Source organism: Nyctereutes procyonoides, unplaced genomic scaffold (genome assembly GCF_905146905.1).
Source record: "Nyctereutes procyonoides isolate TBG_1078 unplaced genomic scaffold, NYPRO_anot_genome, whole genome shotgun sequence".
In the NCBI taxonomy this organism is placed as follows: domain Eukaryota; kingdom Metazoa; phylum Chordata; class Mammalia; order Carnivora; family Canidae; genus Nyctereutes; species Nyctereutes procyonoides.
This window is the reverse complement of record NW_026575160.1, coordinates 5,526,088-5,545,676: the sequence shown is the minus strand read 5'-3', so window position 1 is coordinate 5,545,676 and position 19,589 is coordinate 5,526,088. Positions and strand designations below refer to the sequence as shown.

The following is a 19,589-nucleotide window of genomic DNA, read 5'->3' as shown; positions in this document are numbered from 1 at the left end:
AGCTAGAGCGAGCAGAACACTGTAACCGGTCAGCCAAAAGTTAACTACCATCACTTTCCTACTCGAATGCTTTTCAGTCAACTAAGTCATCTTCTCATTCCTTAATTGCAACACATTCAGTTCTGCTCATTTTAAATTTATTGATCTTTTAAATCCTACTTCTTTCACAAAACCTTGTCTGAAAATCTAGCATCTTAGACTTCTCTAACACTTAAAAGTATTATGTATTTCTTTCACTGTCCTCTAATGATTTTCTTTAAACTTTTACTTCTAGCATACTCCAGAAGAGTAAAGGATCATGTTTTTACCAGCTGAGATTCCTTCCTCTACCTCTTGCCTCTCAGTAAGTCAGGCTTTGTGGCAGGGCCAGATTCCACTATCTATCGAGTTTAGCTATCTACACTTAAACCTCCCTGTGTACTTAATCTAGCATTAAACCATCTTAATGCCATCTATTCTCCAATTGCCAGAGTTCTCATCTAAAACACAGACTGCAGCATATACAGTCCCTTAACAAAAACTAAAGACTCTTGGTGGTTTCTATTGTGTATACAACATAGTTTAAATTTCAGTCTATATAACACTGTAGACGCTGCTATTCCAACCAGCAGCCTTGGCATCACCTGTGAGCTTGTGAGAAATGCAAACTGATAGGCCCCACTCTGACCCAAACTGAATCAGATTAGCTGGAAGTAAGGCCCAAAGATTTTCAAGTTTTACATGAAGTTTAAGTGAGTCCTACACATATTAGAATTTAAGAAATGCTGGCACATAAGAATAGCTAACATTCAAGGGTATTTACAAACTGTTCTCAAATTATACCAAATATTTTTGTCCCTCAAATATGACAATCACCACTCCATTTGTGTACCATTTATTCAATAACACTAAACAAACCAAACATGTTCATCTCTTAAAGTACTTCTGGTCTACTACCGCTTAACATAGTTCTACATTTTCTTTCCTGTGTTTTCTCTACAACTGCCCACCCACCTGAATCTTATGCTTTCTTTAGGTTAGCTTAAATACCATTTCCTTCAGGAAAGTTTCCATTATCAGCTTAAGACAGAATTAAAGGTTTAAGCCATGATACTTTGCCTGTACCTTCATTCACTTCACAGTTGCCGTATGCCCTCCGGTATCCATAACTAATGGGATGGCAAATATTCCCTTGTCTGCCCCCCATCCAAAGCGTATCTGCCCCTAACCTGAATGTTTCTTATATATAAGAGTCTTTAATAAGTGTAAGATGAAACACAATATGTATGAATCTCATAAATATTTAAGAAAATTGTAATGTAGTAAAATTTAGCTAAAATATATTATTTTAGCTAAAATATATTTTTATTTTAAAGCATATTTTGATTGATATTTTATATATACAAATTATCTTTTATGTCCCTAAAACATACAATACGTAAAAAGTAGAGTTAATTCTCCAAAAAAAATTTTTTTACATGGCTTGAGAAAAATATGCTTACCTGCTGAAACCCTAGGTAATCTTGTATGGTAGAAGAAGCATAAAAGACCAAAGCATCTGTGGTGACAACCAGTACAAAGCCATTCAGAGCCTACAAGGAAAAAGATTATAAAATTAGTAATGTGACTAAATAACAATATTGCCACTCATAAATACTGACTTCAGTTACGGTTATCACTTTTACTGCTGGAAAATCTCTCTTTAAAATGGCTAAAATGATAACATCTCATAAACACAGATATACCATATACTGTGGAATGAAAAGAATCTATTTATACCTTTTGATTTAGGTAAGGAAAAGCTGACAGCTAAACTTAATGTTCAATCACAGTAACTTCAATAAAAAACTGGTTTCTTTTTCCTCATGCTTTGGGTGTTCAGAGATCATAGCTATAGTACCTGGTGAGTGCCCCCAAATGAATGGTGGTGGCACCCACCGGGAACTGAAATGTTTAATAACACCTTCAAAATTAAATAGTCTTAAATTTCAGTTAGCAGTTATACCCAATTTTGTATTTTTTTCCTTCTGAATTATCTTTTTTATAGAGAAGAGTATCCATTGATGATATGCATTTTCTTTTGTGGAGAGTCATGATTGTTCAAACAGTGAAATGAATTTAGTACTTTCCAATAAACTCCTTATGCCAGAAAGCACAAAGATAATTTAAGATACAGTATCACAAGCTTTTAGACAAATGTTGTCAAAAATAAAACAAAAAAGCCTTTAAAAAGAATATATGCATGCCAATTTTATGTATCTCTCAAAAGATCTTAAATACTATTTGGAAGAAGGTTATTACTTATATTGAATTATTAGTGAACAAACAGAATATGTTAATTACATATTAATGAAAGAGATTATTATTCTTTAGTATTAGTCACAAAGATTTGCCCTACTTATCTGAAAATCATGATGAGGTTCACTTACTATTTAATATGAGAGAAATAAGTTGCAACTGATAATGTTATTTATGGTTTCAACTTCTGTTAACTCAAAAATGAAGCTGCAGATTCTAATAGGCATGATAGTAAATAGCAGCAGGCAGAAGATGATTAAACAAATGAAAATGACTGAAATAAATGATGGATAATGAAAAGACAGAGAAAGTCATTTTTTTTTAAAGATTTGGTTTATTATACATGAGAAACACACACACACACAGAGAAAGAGATGCAGAGACACAGGCAGAGGGAGAAGCAGGCTCCATGCAGGGAGCCCCATGTGGGACTCAATCCGGGGTCTCCAGGATCACACCCTGGCCTGAAGGCAGCACTAAACTGCTGAGCCACCTGGGCTGCCCGAGAAAGTCATTTTTATTTTTATTTTTATACCTTATATAATACTAATGAATTTAAGCTAAGCTTGAAAGTATTTTAAATTTTTCGTAATAAAACACGATGTAACATTTTCTTTATCTCCTTTGTTAAAACTAAAGGAAATGATTTCTCATTAAAAGTGTCACGGCAAGTAGTATATTGTATCTCTGGAAACATTCTCTATGCCTTAGCGATACTTGGTTGATAACCATATGTTGAAAGTATAGTTAGATGTCATTATGGCAACTGTATGTAATGAAATACACCATTTTCATATGTCTACAATGTTCTTGATCATCTGTTTCAGAAGAGATCCAGCCAACTGGGTCCTAGCAAATCATATAATATGCGATGCTTCCTATTGGAAACTAATTTACAAGTGATATCCAACATAATTTGTAACAGATGCATTTATTTTAAATACCTAAATGTTTCCAATTTTCAGAAAATTAAAAAATAATACTAGTCTTGCATTAATATTATTTTTATTCTCTGTCCTTGACATAGTATATGCTTAAAATTTACCTAAATATTCTAGGAGGGAAAAAATCATTGGCCCATAATTTAAACTGCTTTATCAAATGTTAAGCATTCCATATTTGTTTATTTTCTCTTGAAATGTAGGACTTCCTTATTACTTTACTTCAGAACCCGAGGTGTGTGTTTAATCATATAAAGCAGCAATTATAAAAATGTTTTCCTATGACCTGAATAAGGAGTCTTTATGTTTGAAGCTATTATATAAATAAAGATCCTCAGCCAGGGCCAGGAAGAGGACTCATGCTTGAATACATTTAATTTGTTTAACCTAATGGGAGCAAAAGTTAATTTTCACAATTATAAAAATAATAAAAAATGTTAAAATTATTTGAGTTACACAATTATTGAGTTTATACAAACATTTTCAGAATGAATTAAAGGAGTTAGTAAAAGTTGCAGCTACTTTCTGTCACAAAAAGAAACTAAGTTCTTCACTCTATTCACTGGATGGAATTGAAAATGATCACATAATAGTAATAGCACATAGCACAGCACACATCTTCATTCTATCTTTTTTTTCAACAGAATAAATACCTGAGAATTTTAGATGAGAATTAAACATCGTATCCAAAAAATAGAGTAAAAATAGAGTAAAAAAAAAATAAAATAGTTTTACAAATAAATCTAAAAGCTCTCTGAGTTCTAAAGCAAAAATTAGGGCTTCTAGTTGAGAAAAATCTTTAGCATGTTGATACGACATGATGGAGCTAAGAGACAATACAGTTATAAGAACATATTGAAAAATGAAATTTAGTTTAAGAACAATATTGAACTATTAAGTAAATGTAATTAACTGTTTTAATAAAGTGATACCCCTGAAAAAGCATATGTAAATTCAATGTCTTAAATGAGAACCTTTGAAATAATCTAGGAGTTCTTTCTAGTTAAAGAAATACAACAGGGAAATCGCTAAGTAGACTTCTAATCTACTTGATACAATTATATTTTTTCACATACTAGCAACACAACACCACTATTGCAGTTCAGATGAAGTGACATGAAATACTGGGTGAGTTCTAAATAAACTGGAGTAACTAAAAGACTGATTCATTAATCTTTCATTTACTATGTCTTTATTATGAGAAACTATATTTACTAAAATTTACCTGTAATAAGAATTCTCCTTCTTGCAGATGCAGACCTTCTCTGAATTTTGTTCTACAGTTTTCCTGGACTTCATTTCTGTCAGTTGGGGAGGACTGTAATGCAACTATGTAGAAAAGGGAAAAGCAATGATATAGTAAGTAGTTTTTCAAGTAAGTGACTTGAAAGGGCTATAATGGAAAATCTCCATATACCTAACAGAGACACAATGTGAAATACTGTCCTCTAGTACTATGATGACTAAGTATAATTCTTTGTCAATAAGTGGTTTCCAAATCAGTGAACAGATTGCTAAAAATAATTAATTACCAATAAATAATTTATTAAAAAACAATAAAGTATTAAAAATAATTTGTGATGAGCTCAATAGGATTTTTGGCATGTAACTTAAGAGTTTTAAAGAACTGCATGGTGCTGCTATAAAAACTCTCCCCACTCTTATTCATTTACTTATAAGGTTCCTCAGAACATGACTTGTAAAAATGATTTTACTCTCAATATATACATACCTAAACAGTGAACATATAATGGTGAGGAGGAAGAATCAACCATCAGCCTTATTAAGAAATATATTTCCATTAAGGTTAGAATCCTTCTGTCTAGCTTTAGAGTAAAAAGCAAGTAGTATTGTTACTAGAGTCTTGTTAAATTTGTAAATCTACACACGAAGAATTAACATCTTTATGATTTTGAATCATTCTATCCAAGAACATGTTCTTCCTTTTGTTCAAATCTGTATTTTTTGTCCCACTAGAGTATTTTGAAGTTGTTCACAAAAAGATTTGCATATTAACTTTTATGTTTATTTCTACATATTCCGTTTTTTAAAGTGGCTTCTCCATTATTATCTTCTAACTGCTGGTGGATTATATATATAAGGGGAAGTCTGATGCCATGGCAGGATGCTTACTCCTGGAGGTAGCAGGTTATAACACTCTCTCTCCTTCTCTGTCATCTCTCTTCTTTATCTCGTGTGTGTGTGTGTGTGTGTGTGTGTGTGTGTGTCTTGTATAGTCTGGGAGGCAACACAACTGAAGAGTAGTAAGAACTATTGTGTACTTACTTAGAATTTTTCCAAGCACTCTCAAATATCATTTCATTTAATATTGGTAAGTGACAGAATGAAGTTCAAATCTTAGCTTTGCCATTTACTAAATGTGTAGGCTTTCTGAGCCTATGTCCCAAAATGTGAACTGGTAATTGAAAACAAAAAACAAAAAACCATGTTGTTCGGTTATTGTGAATAATGGGAATATATGTGAAGTTCCTGGTATACAGCAGCTCAAAAGTTCAATAAATGGTAACTTTATTAGCAGTGTTTCCCAGATCCTATAGGCTAGTTTGTTAAAAAGTACAGCCTTTTTTTATACAATCACAGTGTATTTCCATTTCCTGATCTGTTTTTAAACATCAATATTTAAATACGAGAAATCATTAAATAACATTTGACTTTGAGGGCAGCCCCAGTGGCTTAGTGGTTTAGGGCCTGATCCTGGAGACCGGGATTGAGTCCCACGTGGGGCTCCCTGCATGGAGCCTCCTTATCCCTCTGTCTGTGTCTCTGCCCCGCCCCCTCTGTGTGTGTCTCACAAATAAATAAGTAAAATCTTAAAAAAAAAAAAGCATGGACTTTAATATTCTTTTTAAGACTTATTTCATTAGATTTCTATTGTGCCAAAGATAATCTGGCTCAGTGGAAAACTAGATTTACTAATAACCAGATTTTCTCTCAGTTTGAGTAAAGCTTCACACATAACACATTTTCATGCTGAAATATATTTTCTGGTAAATCAGTGCATGTGTCACATTGCAATCTTATGCCAAGTTCTTGCCTTTGCAGAACCTGAAACATACTGCTTTTAAAGAGGCCAAAAGTTTGGCCTCTGTAACAATTTCAAAAGGCCAGAGAACATATTTCCTTAGGGCAAAAAAAAAATTGAGGTACATAAATTGATCTAACAGTTAATCAGGACCAAAGGAAATGCTTCATCTTTCTCATTGAAAAAGACAAGAGAAAAAAGGTCTCTTCTCCCTTCCTATTCTGCTGCTGCTTGCTTTCTAACGGCCAAATTTGTTTAAATGCATTAAAAGCTCACAATGTCAGGGTTATCTACACTCTCTTACTTTTTAAAAGCTCCAGTATGAGGCACCATTTAAGGGTTACCATATGTCAGTAAGATGCACCATTAAAAAGAAAACAACAAAACCCTCACATTGTAAAAAGCAGCAAAGTAATTGTAAAAATGGGTGGATGTTACTAGTATCAAATTTTGAAATGTCTAAATTATCTTATTAGGAATCTTTTAAAATGAATTTCTAATTAATAGAACTGATGTCAGTTCCAGCTAGAGTTACTGGACCACCAAGATCATTCATCTCAGAATAATCTATGATTTGTTTCTGACCCTGTATTGGGGATACTGGCCAACATAAATGGACATCAAACAGACTCTGCCTTTAGTTGGGAATATAAATTATGGAAAATAAATGACTAGAAAAGAATGTCAGAAACATTAAGTAGCAGAATGGGATTTAATTAAAGTATTACAGGAACTTGAAAGAAAAAATAAAGAGAAGAAACTCTTTTTCAACACCAATGCTTACAACTGTAAATGTTGGGAGGTAAATATTTAATATGTGTAAGGGAAAAGCAACAGGCACATTTTAAAGAAAGATCAATGGAGAGTTCTTCTAAAAATATTTCTGTTGCTCTTATGTTTAAAGTTAATAATTAGTAAAGGATTTAAGTAAATACTGTGCAAAGATGAGTCTAGGAAAGATGAATTCCCTTCACATTCTTTGTAAAAATATACTAATGTGACTTTTTAGAAATCTTATCTATGTCTGAGCCTCTTGACCCATACTAGACAATTTCTGCCCCTCCACGAAGTTTATCCTCTATCTGACCTCATACCCACCACCTCTCCCTTCTTAAAATTGCTAGAACTACCTTAATACTAGTCACTTCCACGTATATATTTCAAGCCTCGGTTAGACAGCAACAGAAGAGTAATATGATGTGGAGTACTATCACCAGTGTACTTCCTACCACTTAAGTGGCCTTAAATAACTTCCTTAATAATAACATGTGATACTTACTGAACACATTCCATATACCAAGAAGTTTCTATACATTAGATCTTATTAATCTTTATAATAATATCCTATCAGACTGGTATTATTTTGTCCTTTCAATGAAACTGAGACTCAAATGAAGAAACTGTCTCCAGGTCAGAGTTTGAAGTAGTGGAGCCTAGATCAAACCCAGATAGCCTGATCCTAGTGTTCAAGCTATTATTAACCACCTGTTGGACTTCATCTGTACTTGAGGACAATGATACTTCTGCAGGCAAATTCTTTTTAGGGTTAAAATAAGAGGCAGGGTACCTGAGTAACAACTGGAATACATAATTTACAGCCCAGTACAGCAATAATGGGCTATAAGCTACTGAGTTGATATACCCTCAAATCATTATGAAAAGATGACACGAAAAAAAAAATGAGTATCAGGACTGCTATGATGCCTATACAACAAAAATTTGAAAGTACTTCACAACTGTAAGTTATAAAAATTATACACATAATCAGATGCACAGGATACTTGAAACATTACATCACTGGAGTTAAATATATGACACTTCATAGAAACAAAATGTAATATCAGAAAGTAAGTCACAACCAATTCTGCTACTTGAGAAGCATTTGCTGTAATAAACAGACATTTGTTAAAATCCTCCCCACCTGCAAGAACACTACACCTTCCAAAATATAAAGACCTGAGTTTAAACAGTCTGTGGAATATTAAGATAATAAAGCACTGAAATATTTCAACTATTTCCTCACGGAGATCAATGAAGGAATTACACAAGCATTTAATCTAATTGATGAAGGAAACCAGAGTATAAATATTACCAGAATATTATCAAATAGTCATTTTACCAAATGATTCAATCAAGTCTTACTCCCTCAAGTATTTAACCATAACTGTTTCCTATATGACACTTTCCTTCCTTATACATCTAAGCGTGGATTTCCACTTCTCCCTACAAGCCAAATATTTCCTCTTTGAAAAACATGCTCCAAATTGTTCAACAGAAAAATTCACAAGGAAGAAATATTGGCATGTAGTAAACTATATTTTGTATGTTACTGCAGTTTGCAATTAAACAGAAAGATGACATGGTAAATATCTTGCCAGGAAAAAGCATAAGACTTTAAATCTTCTTGTGTTGATATAAATTCAATTTATTTTATAATAACATTTATCATCCCCTTTATTACTTCTGGCAGAAAAAGTTAAATTCCATTCTCACATTGATATAAGCATACAAGACAGCACAGCTATCACTATAAAATTCAACCACATAAACTTCTATAAGTTACAAAGGGTTAGGTAATGCAGTATTTCTTGAACATAAGGAAAACACCCCTAGCTTAGTCTAGTATGATCAGTATTTACAAATAATTTCCAAATAATATATTAAGTGCACCTAATGAGAGTTCTTCTAAATTCCTGGGGGTGAGAGAGAGAGAGAGAGAGAGAGAGAGAGAGAGATTTCAACACAAAGATTTTGGTGTTTGTAAATGAAGTGTTCCTTTGGGCAGAAGAAGGAAGAAACTGAAATTAAAGAAAACTGTACTATATTCTCAATTTCCAGGACACAAAGACTAGGTTTACACAGTTTACGCAGTAGTTTCTGATGATACTGACAGATTTTTTTTCTACCTAGAAATTTCTAATCACTACGGCAGAATAAAAGTAAATTCAGTTTTTAAAAATGCAAATGTTAGTCTGTATCTTTATGAATGAATGTAGGTTGAGGTTGCATAACTGGTAGTTTACTCTCTTTTTAGCAAATCTGAAAAACATCATTTTAAAGCTGAATAAGTCCTAAAAAGTTAGACCTATATCTGCTTAACATTTTCCCAGTTTTACATTTATACACAATTCTATTGTAACTATATTAGGTCTCTGAATTAGCAAAACCAACAGCAGCTCAGTTTACCTTTTCAGTGGGGAATAAGTTGCACTGAGCTTTCCACACATACAAGAGTGGAATTCAAATTGCATTCTGTAGCAGAATTTAATCAAGTAGAGCAGTGATTCTCAAAATTTCACAGACATTAGAATCACCAGGAAAGCTATGGCTATTAATACCTGTTGCTGGACTTCACCCTCTAAAATTTCTGATTTAGGAGGTTTAGGATGGGGGCTTACAGTTTGCACTACTAACAAGTTCCCAAGTGATGCTGAGGACCAGGTGCCATATTTTAAGAACCAGTGACTTTGGAAATTTACAATTTTGGAAATAACTTATAAATGTTCCAGATCTCATTCCCTTATTATTTTCTAAAATTATCATTCCTCTACATAAAGAGTGCTCTTAATATGAATGTCTTCAGGAAATAAATGCCAATTTTATAAAGATAAAAAAGAAGCACATAATTCAAGAATGAAACAAAAAATAACAAAAATACTGTATGTATACAAATAGAACAAATAGCACACTGCCCTGTTTATATCTTCACCAAAGCAAGCCATGTCATCTTTCCCTGAACAGATTTTCTAGATTTGAGTGTGTGCCACTTCTGAAAAATGAAACATGGGGATATAAATTATTACATATTATGCTATAAAGCTAAAAAAATTTATTAGCAAATTTCCATCTCTAAATCAAAATACAAAATGAATTCAAGAGATTGTAAGATGATATGAATACCTGGTCTGAAAGGCCTCTATGCATATTGAACAATGACCACAAAATCATCCATGAAAATAAGTAAAATATCACTATTCCACAAGAAATAATTATAATTTATATAACAATTTTAATTATAAAATTGACTTCACACATCTCATATTTTTAGGGTAAATCTACCACAAACTTAAAACCAAGCAAGCATTCTTACTGTCCATGCTGAGAAGATAAAGACCCTGAGCAACAGTGAGGTTAAAGGTCATATCAAAGGCCACAGGATTAGTCTCTCTGTCTCCTGTCTACCAGTGCTTTTGTTAGATGACAATCTCCCTCCACCATCCTAAGATACAGAGGAGGAACCTCCCTAACATAGAGACCAGACACATAACACTGGATACTATCAAGAATCCAGCTGACAAAAGAATATCTGTAAAACTGACCATAAAAGGCACCTCGCACCATATGAGAAAATTTAAGGCTAGAAGAAACCAGAATAATTAAATACAATTTTAGGCTAAATTGATTCAATGTGACTGCTTGTTTCCTTTCTCAACCTCCCACTGCAAACACCTGAATGGTTTTCTGGCCTCTAAGGACAATCAAGGACCATAATATTACTCCTGTAATATTATGATTTTTCTGTATGGACTTTAATTTCATTTTAGTTTATACTTTCATGTGCAATCTTCTTTTGACCCTCTAATTCAAGAACTTGAAACACCAAATGAAGGCATCCTTAAGCAAACTGTCACCTCAGAAGAGTTCTATATTCCATATATATACAGATTTGCTTTCCTCCACCTCTGCTCATCCTTAAAACATCTCATCTCTGGTATTTCTCCTCTTATTCTATGTGGTCTCTGGAATATTTTATTCACTTTCATGATTTAGAATATTATTCCCACTATATTATAATGACTCCAAAATCCAAATCTCCAGCTATGAACAAATAAATGAATTTGAACTACTGACTAAAAATGGTTGATTCGAAAGTAGAAAAGCTGTAAGAGCATGATTTAAAAATAACGTATAAACCTGATTATTAAATAAAATGATTAGTGGTAATATAACTGCATTTCATTACAGGCTTTAAAGTGATTAATTCTCTACTCTATGTGAATACACTTTTTAAAATTCTGTAACAGGAAGATGTTGTAGATTTCCATTAACCAGATAACAAAGCCACACAAAAAAATCAAACAAATTAACTATAGACATTTAAAATCCTTACTTGGGGTGGAAAAGGGGAAAAAATGCTGTAAGTTAGCTGGCTTTAATATTACCTCAATGGTAATCCTCCTTTAAAAAAAAAAGAAAACTAAAGGTATCAATTTATGATCATCTGAACCTGTTCATGGTCAATCTTAGTTTAAAACAGAAAAATGTTGGGGTCCCTGGGCAGCTCAGTAGTTGAGCATCTGCCTTTGGCTCAGAACATGATCCCGGGGTCCTGGATTGAGTCCCATATGAGGCTCCACTCAGGGAGCTTACTTCTCCCTCTGCCTATGTCTCTGCCTCTCTCTGTGTCTCTCATGAATAAATAAAATCTTTTTTTTTTTAACTAAAAGAATCATTAAATTTTATAGTTTTAGTTATGGAAGCTATCATGAATGTTATAATTAGTTTCATTTTAGAATGTGAATTCTGGAAAAAATATGGCTCAATTACGATAAAGTAGATAATACCATAGACAAAAGAAACTCAATACATATGATGATTTCAAATGTGTTCATATTTTGGGCAAATAAACCTACTACAGACATGTCTAGAATTAAGAAATCACATTTGCTGTGATAGAGTTATACTGAAAGTTTATAAACTACTTGGTGTTCAGTGTTTTAAAAATTATAGCAATGCAGATGAAATTAAGCATACAAATTCCATGAATGAAAAGCACACATATAAACCTATTAAACTTTATAAAACTTAAATGCTCAAAAGGGCTTTTTATTTAATTCATTTCTCTGCTTGTTCAAACTCATTCTTTGCATATATGCTTCTCAAGATAGTGTTCTGTGTTACACGGATACCAAAACAGGATCGAAATCTAGAGAAACACACAAACTGAAGATGAATAAATACAATAGCTCTCTTTTGAAAACCTAATGAACTGGAAGGGAGCTGTTAAATAACTAAAAAAGGAAGACCAAGAAAAGAGCATGGATATTTTTTAAATTTAAAATAAAGTCAACAAAGATCTATGGTAACCATTGAGGTTGAATAAATGTTAGATCATCCCATCATGTAAATTAACTGTTGTCATCCTCTCCTCTCAGAGCATTTTTAGCCTCTGTGAATTTAGAACATCCCAATATGTAAATATTACTACACTTTATAAAATGGTGATTATTTTAAGTGAGTGTAAATGGTTCAAGAACTACGTTCCTTAGGGTTTTTTTTTTAAATTTTATTTATTTATTCATGACAGACAGAAAGAGAGAAAGAGAGAGAGAGACACAGGCAGAGGGAGAAGCAGGCTCCAGGCTGGGAGCCCGATGTGGGACTTGATCCTGGATCTCCAGGATCATACCCCAGGCTGAAGGTGGCGCTAAACCGCTGGGCCACTGGGGCTACCCCGTTCCTTAGTTTTTAAACTAACCAGAAACTGTTCCCTGTGACAGCTACATAATGCAGGAGTTCGGAATTAGAAACTCAGATCCCCAAACTCACTTTTGTCAGGCTTCCTGAAACCTAGACAAAAATCATCTCCTTCTTATTTCTAAGTTTCCTTTCCACAGATTAAATTTATTTACCCCAATTATAAAGATGTCACAAAGAATAACCCAGGACTTACATATAATAATGGAAGATGTAAAAGATCTCACAGTTAATAATTATATTTTAGTGATGTAATATGTACTATGATTATTTCATTGAAATAACAACTATTACATGCCACTGACCCCTACTATTGCCTCACTGAAAGAAAACTTTTCTGCCTTTTCTACCTCATGAGATACTTGTGTCTCAGCAGAGATATGAAAGAGTCATTTCCATATTTTAAATTTCGGGGATGCTCTCCAAAAGTAATAATAATTTAAACAATTAAAACTTACATAATGATGATAAAGTGATAATGAAATCTAACTCAAAATTTTTTATATGCTGTAATTACTCTAAGAATAAAACATTACCATCCTGATTCCAATTGGTCAACAAGGCCAATGTCCACTATTTGAACTGGTACTAAGGGACACAACACGGGAGGAAAAAGGCTGTTCCCATAGTATCAACCAATTTCAAATGCTGGGTTGTGAACATGCATATCCTAGTCTCCCTGAATAAATTATTATTGATCGTAGTCATTAAGTTATTTAAACATATTAGATATTTTTCCCTCTAAAGGTAACATGGTATTTGAGTTTAATACTCATTTTGTGCAACAACAAATGCTTATTTTGTGACTTCCTTTAATGCTCCACTTTTCTTCTTAATTAGCAAATAAGGTTTAATCTTAACATTCTAGAATTTGGTGAAAAAGTTTGAATGTAATGTTAAAGATTTTAGGCTTTTAGACTGTATTTCCAGGACCTAATTCCACACTGACTTGTCAGATCACAGCTCCATTTGATCATTTAACAGTCCTCAAGTCTGGACTGATTTAATTCGTCTTGAGAGGCAAAAGTGGCACTTTATCATGCTTAATCACCAACATCAGAAAACATCAATTTTGGATTTGGGGTATTTATTTTCTGAAAACACAAAAGATTCTACAGAGAGACTTCAAAGATATATAATTTTGAGAAGTCTTCAGGGGAAAATAAAAGATAACACAGAAGAGCAATGTTACTATGGGAACTGAATACAACTTAAATAGCTTTTTACTATTTTAGTCTCTCATTATTAATATATTGCTATTTTTAATTCTTAAAACAGGTCTACATATGTCCACTGTGTAGAAATTAATAATAAAGTATCACCTTCTTCTGGAATTTTTAATCTTTCAAATTTACAGAGGGAGTGATTTTTTTAAAAATGCTCAGTTCTATTTGCACATTCCATCTCCGCTAACAAAAATTTTAAAAGTACCAAGATTGCCAGACTGCTGGGAGGTACAAAAGGAGCATCCAACAAAGAAGGAAACCAGTGAACCACGAACAAGATAATACCCGTAAAGACAAGGCAAAGGAGCAAAGAGATAGCTAACGAATGCAAAGGGCAGGACTGATTTGCAAACGGTACAGTTGATACTAATTTGTCCTAAAAAGATGTATGTAGCTTTGACATTTGCATTCTTAAGTACTTGTACACGTTTTACTATATAAGCCAGCCAATCAGAGGCCATGTAAGAAATTTTATGGCTATAATTCCATAAAATATTTCTCACATCTTTTGTTTATAGATAGAAAAGATTATTAATAGAACCAATAACTGTAATTGGCTACTAGCAGATTGTCTGGGAAAAGCAAAATTTTAACATTTTTTAAAAAGATTTTATTTATTCATGAGAGATAGGGGTGTGGAGAGAGAGGGGCAGAGACACAGGAAGAGGGAGAAGCAAGCTCCATGCTGGGAGCCCGACATGGGATTCGATCCCGGGTTTCCAGGATCACACCCTGGGCTGAAGGCAGCACTAAACTGCTAAGCCACCCAGGCTGCTCAAAATTTTTACATCTTAAACTAAGCTCTAGAACTGTATTTTAAAATAAATAATCTAGAATTTCAACATGAATTTTACATTGTTTTTCAGATATAAGTTAGTGAAATTGAGTTAATATTTATTGAATACCTACTATGAATACAGCAGTACACATAATATCCTCAAGGAGTTTCCATTCTAATTAGTGAAATAGGCAATATATATAGTACTTTTAAGTGCACCAGAAAAATCAAGGTATTGTAATATAAAAGTGAAAAATTTTATGATTACTTCATCTGTAGTGTAAACAGAGTATAAAGTGGAAAAATAATTCTCTGATGATTCTCTGTATTGTCTAGAATATAGACAGTTCAAGAGTTTTCAAGGGTTAAACATTCAAAGATCCTCTCCATTATTTCTTCAGTTCAAACCAAAACAAACTCCTAATCTTCTTACTTCCCTTGAAAATGCTAAATACTGCATTAATAATATTGAATAGGTCCATCTTTAAAGGATTTCATATACTATATTTGTCACAGTTGCTGAGACACTATTAGAGCTATTAGCAGATATCTTTTTCTTCCTCTTTTTCTTTTTTGTGAATTTAGCACCTGCACAGTGTTTAGAATAAAGTGCAATCTTGAATTACAAAATTTATTATAAATAATTTTAATTGAGTAGTGTAGAAGGAACTGCTTCTAACTTTACCATAAATTAAAAATAACTAAGTCTTGTTCAAGTACTTCATAGTTATATTTCAGAATGTTTGGATTAATTAGAAATGGGTAAATATTTGTGTCCTTAAATCTTAAGCGCTGCTGCTTTTCAGTCAGTCATAGAAGTAGAGTCATGGTTCCAAAGTTTAAGAAGATCCACCCAAGCCAGATTATTTAAACTTGCAATAAATAGATGTATTTTCTTGGAAAAATATCTATTGTTACAGTAAAACCTGAGTTTCCTTTCTAACAAGATTGTATGATTACTCGTTTATATTGTTCTTTCCGCAGGAATTCACACACCCCCTGTTTGCATCCTGTTATTCACTTAGAGCTTCCCTTCACTTCACTATACTATTTCCCTAATAGTGGGAGAGTGGTTTTAACTGCAAGAAAAATCCTCATCAGTCAGCATGCTCCAAGTCTCCTCGTTTGCAGCATTTAGTATTTGTTCAGGTCTTAAGAATTACCATGAAAAATTTACTGTCTCTGTCCTTTCAAAATATTGCATTGCCTTCCTAGATCACTAGAGGTCTGGAGAAGACTATGGGATCTTTTCTACTGATTATTTCCTTCACCTTCCATCTAATTCTGTTCCTGTATTGAACAACCTAAGAAAATACTTAGGGTATGCACTCCACTGAAAACTAAGCAAACACATTTATAGTCTTTTTAAAATTTTTTACATTGGGATTTATCTTTCTGAAGGAGAATAAAAAAAATTAACTAATGCAAGCATAATTGAAGCCAAGTTAAATCATTGCCTCAGACTCATCTAGTATGCATAGGAAAAATATAGATTCCTTGGTTCTACATAGAAACTACACAGAATCAGCCTAAGAGGAGCATGCCCTAGAATGTGCTAAATTTTAATAGGCTTTCCAGGTTATTCTGATATAGAATGAAGTTTAAACGCAGTAATGCAAAGGACCTAAGATTAAAGGTAGTATAATTGATGAAGGAATGAAGCAAGTAGGGTAATAAGATCCTCTATTAAATACAGTAAACCAAAATAAAAAAATAAACTCATTAATGAAGAGTTTAGGAAATAATTTTTAATAAGAACTCCATAACGAACCCTGCTAACCTACAGCATTCTTTATAAAGTAGGCTTAAAAATCTTCTTTACTTGAGGTACTGAACAGGACACATATGTCTAATCATGCTAAAAAAATATACTTATATATAAATTTATACATTAAACATACATATATTACCTTAATTAGCATACATACACACATACTGCCTAGAAAACAATAATTATGTTAATACTTAAATGGCAGTTGACTAAATACTAAGTTGCTTCAATCTTGATTCATTACTTCTAAATAGAGCATAATCTATACATTCTTTTCTTTTTTAACATTTATAGTTTGATTTTTCATTGTAGAGGAGCAGGAAATGAAAAGACAAAATGACTGACATCAATTCATCTTTGCCAGAATCAAGGAATAACATCTCTCTGTCTTCTAGACTATAAACTCTCCAAGGGCAGAGACCAAATCCTATGTGTTATGGAACCCCACCCCGCCCACCCAAGGTCAAGCAGTAAGCACTGCATGTGAACAAATGCTGAGGATTAGGATAGCATTTCACAAAGCCAGGAGTAGCCTCAAGGTTAGAGTCTATGACAGGGGCTCTAAACTTCCATATGCATCTAACCCTACCACTCTGCCAGAGTTTGATTCTGCAGGTCTAGGGTGGGGCCCAAGATCTGGCATTTCTAACAAGTTCCAGGTGACACTATTGCTGCTTGTTTGGAGACTACATTTTGAGAATCACAGTTTAGAGTAAAGTCTTTAGGACTGTGCTAAATAAATGATTCCTGAAAAAAGAGAAGTAACTGAGATATGGTTAGGAAAAAACAACATAGGATATCTAGAAACTGGAGTTCGAGTTCCAGCTCTATCACAAAATGACTATTCAGTTGATAAACGTACACACACGTCACTGAATATCACATAACTCATCTTGAAGATGAAGGATCTGGTGTACATGAAAATTGAAAATTCGAAGACTTGATAGGCCAGAAAAAATTTAAGTGTCATTATGAACCTTTAAACATATAATCTTCCCTGAAATAATTATCCTTATATCAACGTATATTGCCCAAATTACAACTGTTAAATGATACGGCTTTTATTGAAAATAAAGAACATACGCGGATAGCAAAGAAAAAAATTCCCAGACTAAACAATCAAACCATTTAAATAGAAACCTAAGAGGAAATAACTGTTTTTGCAATATTCTAGAAACTAATTATAAATGTGTATCTTTATATGTGTCTAGGGGAGCAGTATCAGCATCATCTGAAAGCTTGTTAGAAATGCAAAATCTCCACCTACCACCCAAACCTACTGAATAAGAACCTTCATCTTAACAAGATCCCTTTATGATCTGTAAGTACCTTCAAGTCTGAGAAGCACTGATATAGGCCATTGAGATTTTATCAACAATTCTTTACCACTGTTTGTAAAATAACATGATATATTTAAAAGAGTGAACATTTCCTGGGGAAAAAAAATCTACTTCTGACATATAAAGAGATAAAAAGAGAATTTGAAGAATTATTTTACAAGAGAAGATACACTGAAATGTTATTTTCAACCCAAAACTTCCACTTAAAATACTTTACAACTATGAAATAATGAAAGGTAACATGAGCTAGCTCAACTCCCTAACTTCATGGCTGAGTAAAGCAAGGTACAAGGATGCTAACTGGTTGGGTTAAAAACAAAGAGTTTGTCATGGCACAATGGAGACTGAAATCCAATTCTACTGATTCCTATACTAAAATATTCTTTTGGTTGGAAAAATAATTTAATTTTATTTTCCTGGAGTAAATACACAGTAACCATAAAATAGAAGTGTACATAATTTTTAAAGAATGAAATATCTACACAAACATATTGGAGGGAATCAGCAAAAATATGTCATAGCATAAGTGTTTTATTCCATCAAAAAAAGAGAAACTTTCAAAAACTGAATTGGAAGGAGAAGTGGAACTAAAAACTGACATACTTAATATGGGCCTAACATTTAAGCATATGATTTTCAAAGAATGATACCACATGTCATTTAAGTGGCAGCATCTTTTTGATGAATGAATCTGGAACACTTAAATGTTACTATACAGCAGTAAGCAAAACTTCTTCTTACCATCAAAGAAGCTCTTGGCCCTTAGGTAACTGACACTGAGCCTAAGCACTGAAAGTTTGTCCAGCTTATTAATAACATCTTGTGGAAAAGGCAGCAGACTAGCCAAACGGTCCAACTCTGTATTAAGTCGGTCTCTATGTCGCTTGGAAGGATTTGACTTGATTCCTTCAGCTGGGATTGGCTTGACACTGAAAAATAAACAAAATATCACAAAATAAAATACATGAGGCAAACATTTCTATTGCATTACAGCTCCTCAAATATTTCTCTAATAAAACAAACATCTAAAATCTACTTCAAGTTAATATAAATTCTTTCAAAATGCTCCTTTGTATCTTGATTAAGAAAAACAAAGGAGTGGGTAAAATTCTTCATGTTTTATTAAAAGCTTATGATCCCATCTTGAGAAAATGCTGCATATATCTTACATGCGTCATACTTCCTTTACTTCATACATTTGTTGTATAATGATTCCCAATAGTGAGTCCAATAGGAGTCTTCTTCAAACCCAGCCATTGTTACAAAAAGAAAAAAAAAGGTATCTGCAATAAATTATGTGAAAATTATGCTTCCTCTGTTATCTTCTACAAGAAGCATCTTGGCATCATTTGTGATGTAGATAGTTAAGAGCTACCCCAAATAAACAGTTTAGCTTTATCACCCTTAGCTTCCTATATTTAACACTTTCATCCTGTCAGTGACAAGTATTCAAAGGGCTTCAGGTACTTCCAGATGGTCGTCCAGCCATCTAAAGGGGTCTTCTGATATTAAAAAAAAAAATGACTTTGGTTATTTATAATTGATTGACAGATATCAGAGGTTAACTGTGATTACTGGCAAATTTTGCTGTTAGGACTGGTCAATAATTCTACTTAATTATTAGCTTTCATAGTTAATGTCTCAATTAGAAAATTCAATGAAACCCCAACATTTAACATGATTCTCATCTGAAAAAAAAGATATTTACGATTAGGAGTAGAACTTGAGTTTAGAAA

General features: G+C 33.0%; 1 protein-coding gene across 1 annotated transcript in view; it reads right to left on the bottom strand.

Moving 5' to 3' along the window:
- The window catches only part of AHR (aryl hydrocarbon receptor), a 49,844-nt gene that overhangs the window by 18,756 nt on the left and 11,499 nt on the right, over positions 1 to 19,589 (bottom strand). The window contains exons 2-4 of the mRNA XM_055314747.1: positions 18,595 to 18,782; positions 4,444 to 4,547; positions 1,482 to 1,571 (exon numbers count right to left, since the gene is read on the bottom strand). Of these exons, the coding sequence (XP_055170722.1) occupies positions 1,482 to 1,571; positions 4,444 to 4,547; positions 18,595 to 18,782 (382 nt within the window). The remainder of the gene's footprint in view (positions 1 to 1,481; positions 1,572 to 4,443; positions 4,548 to 18,594; positions 18,783 to 19,589) is intronic.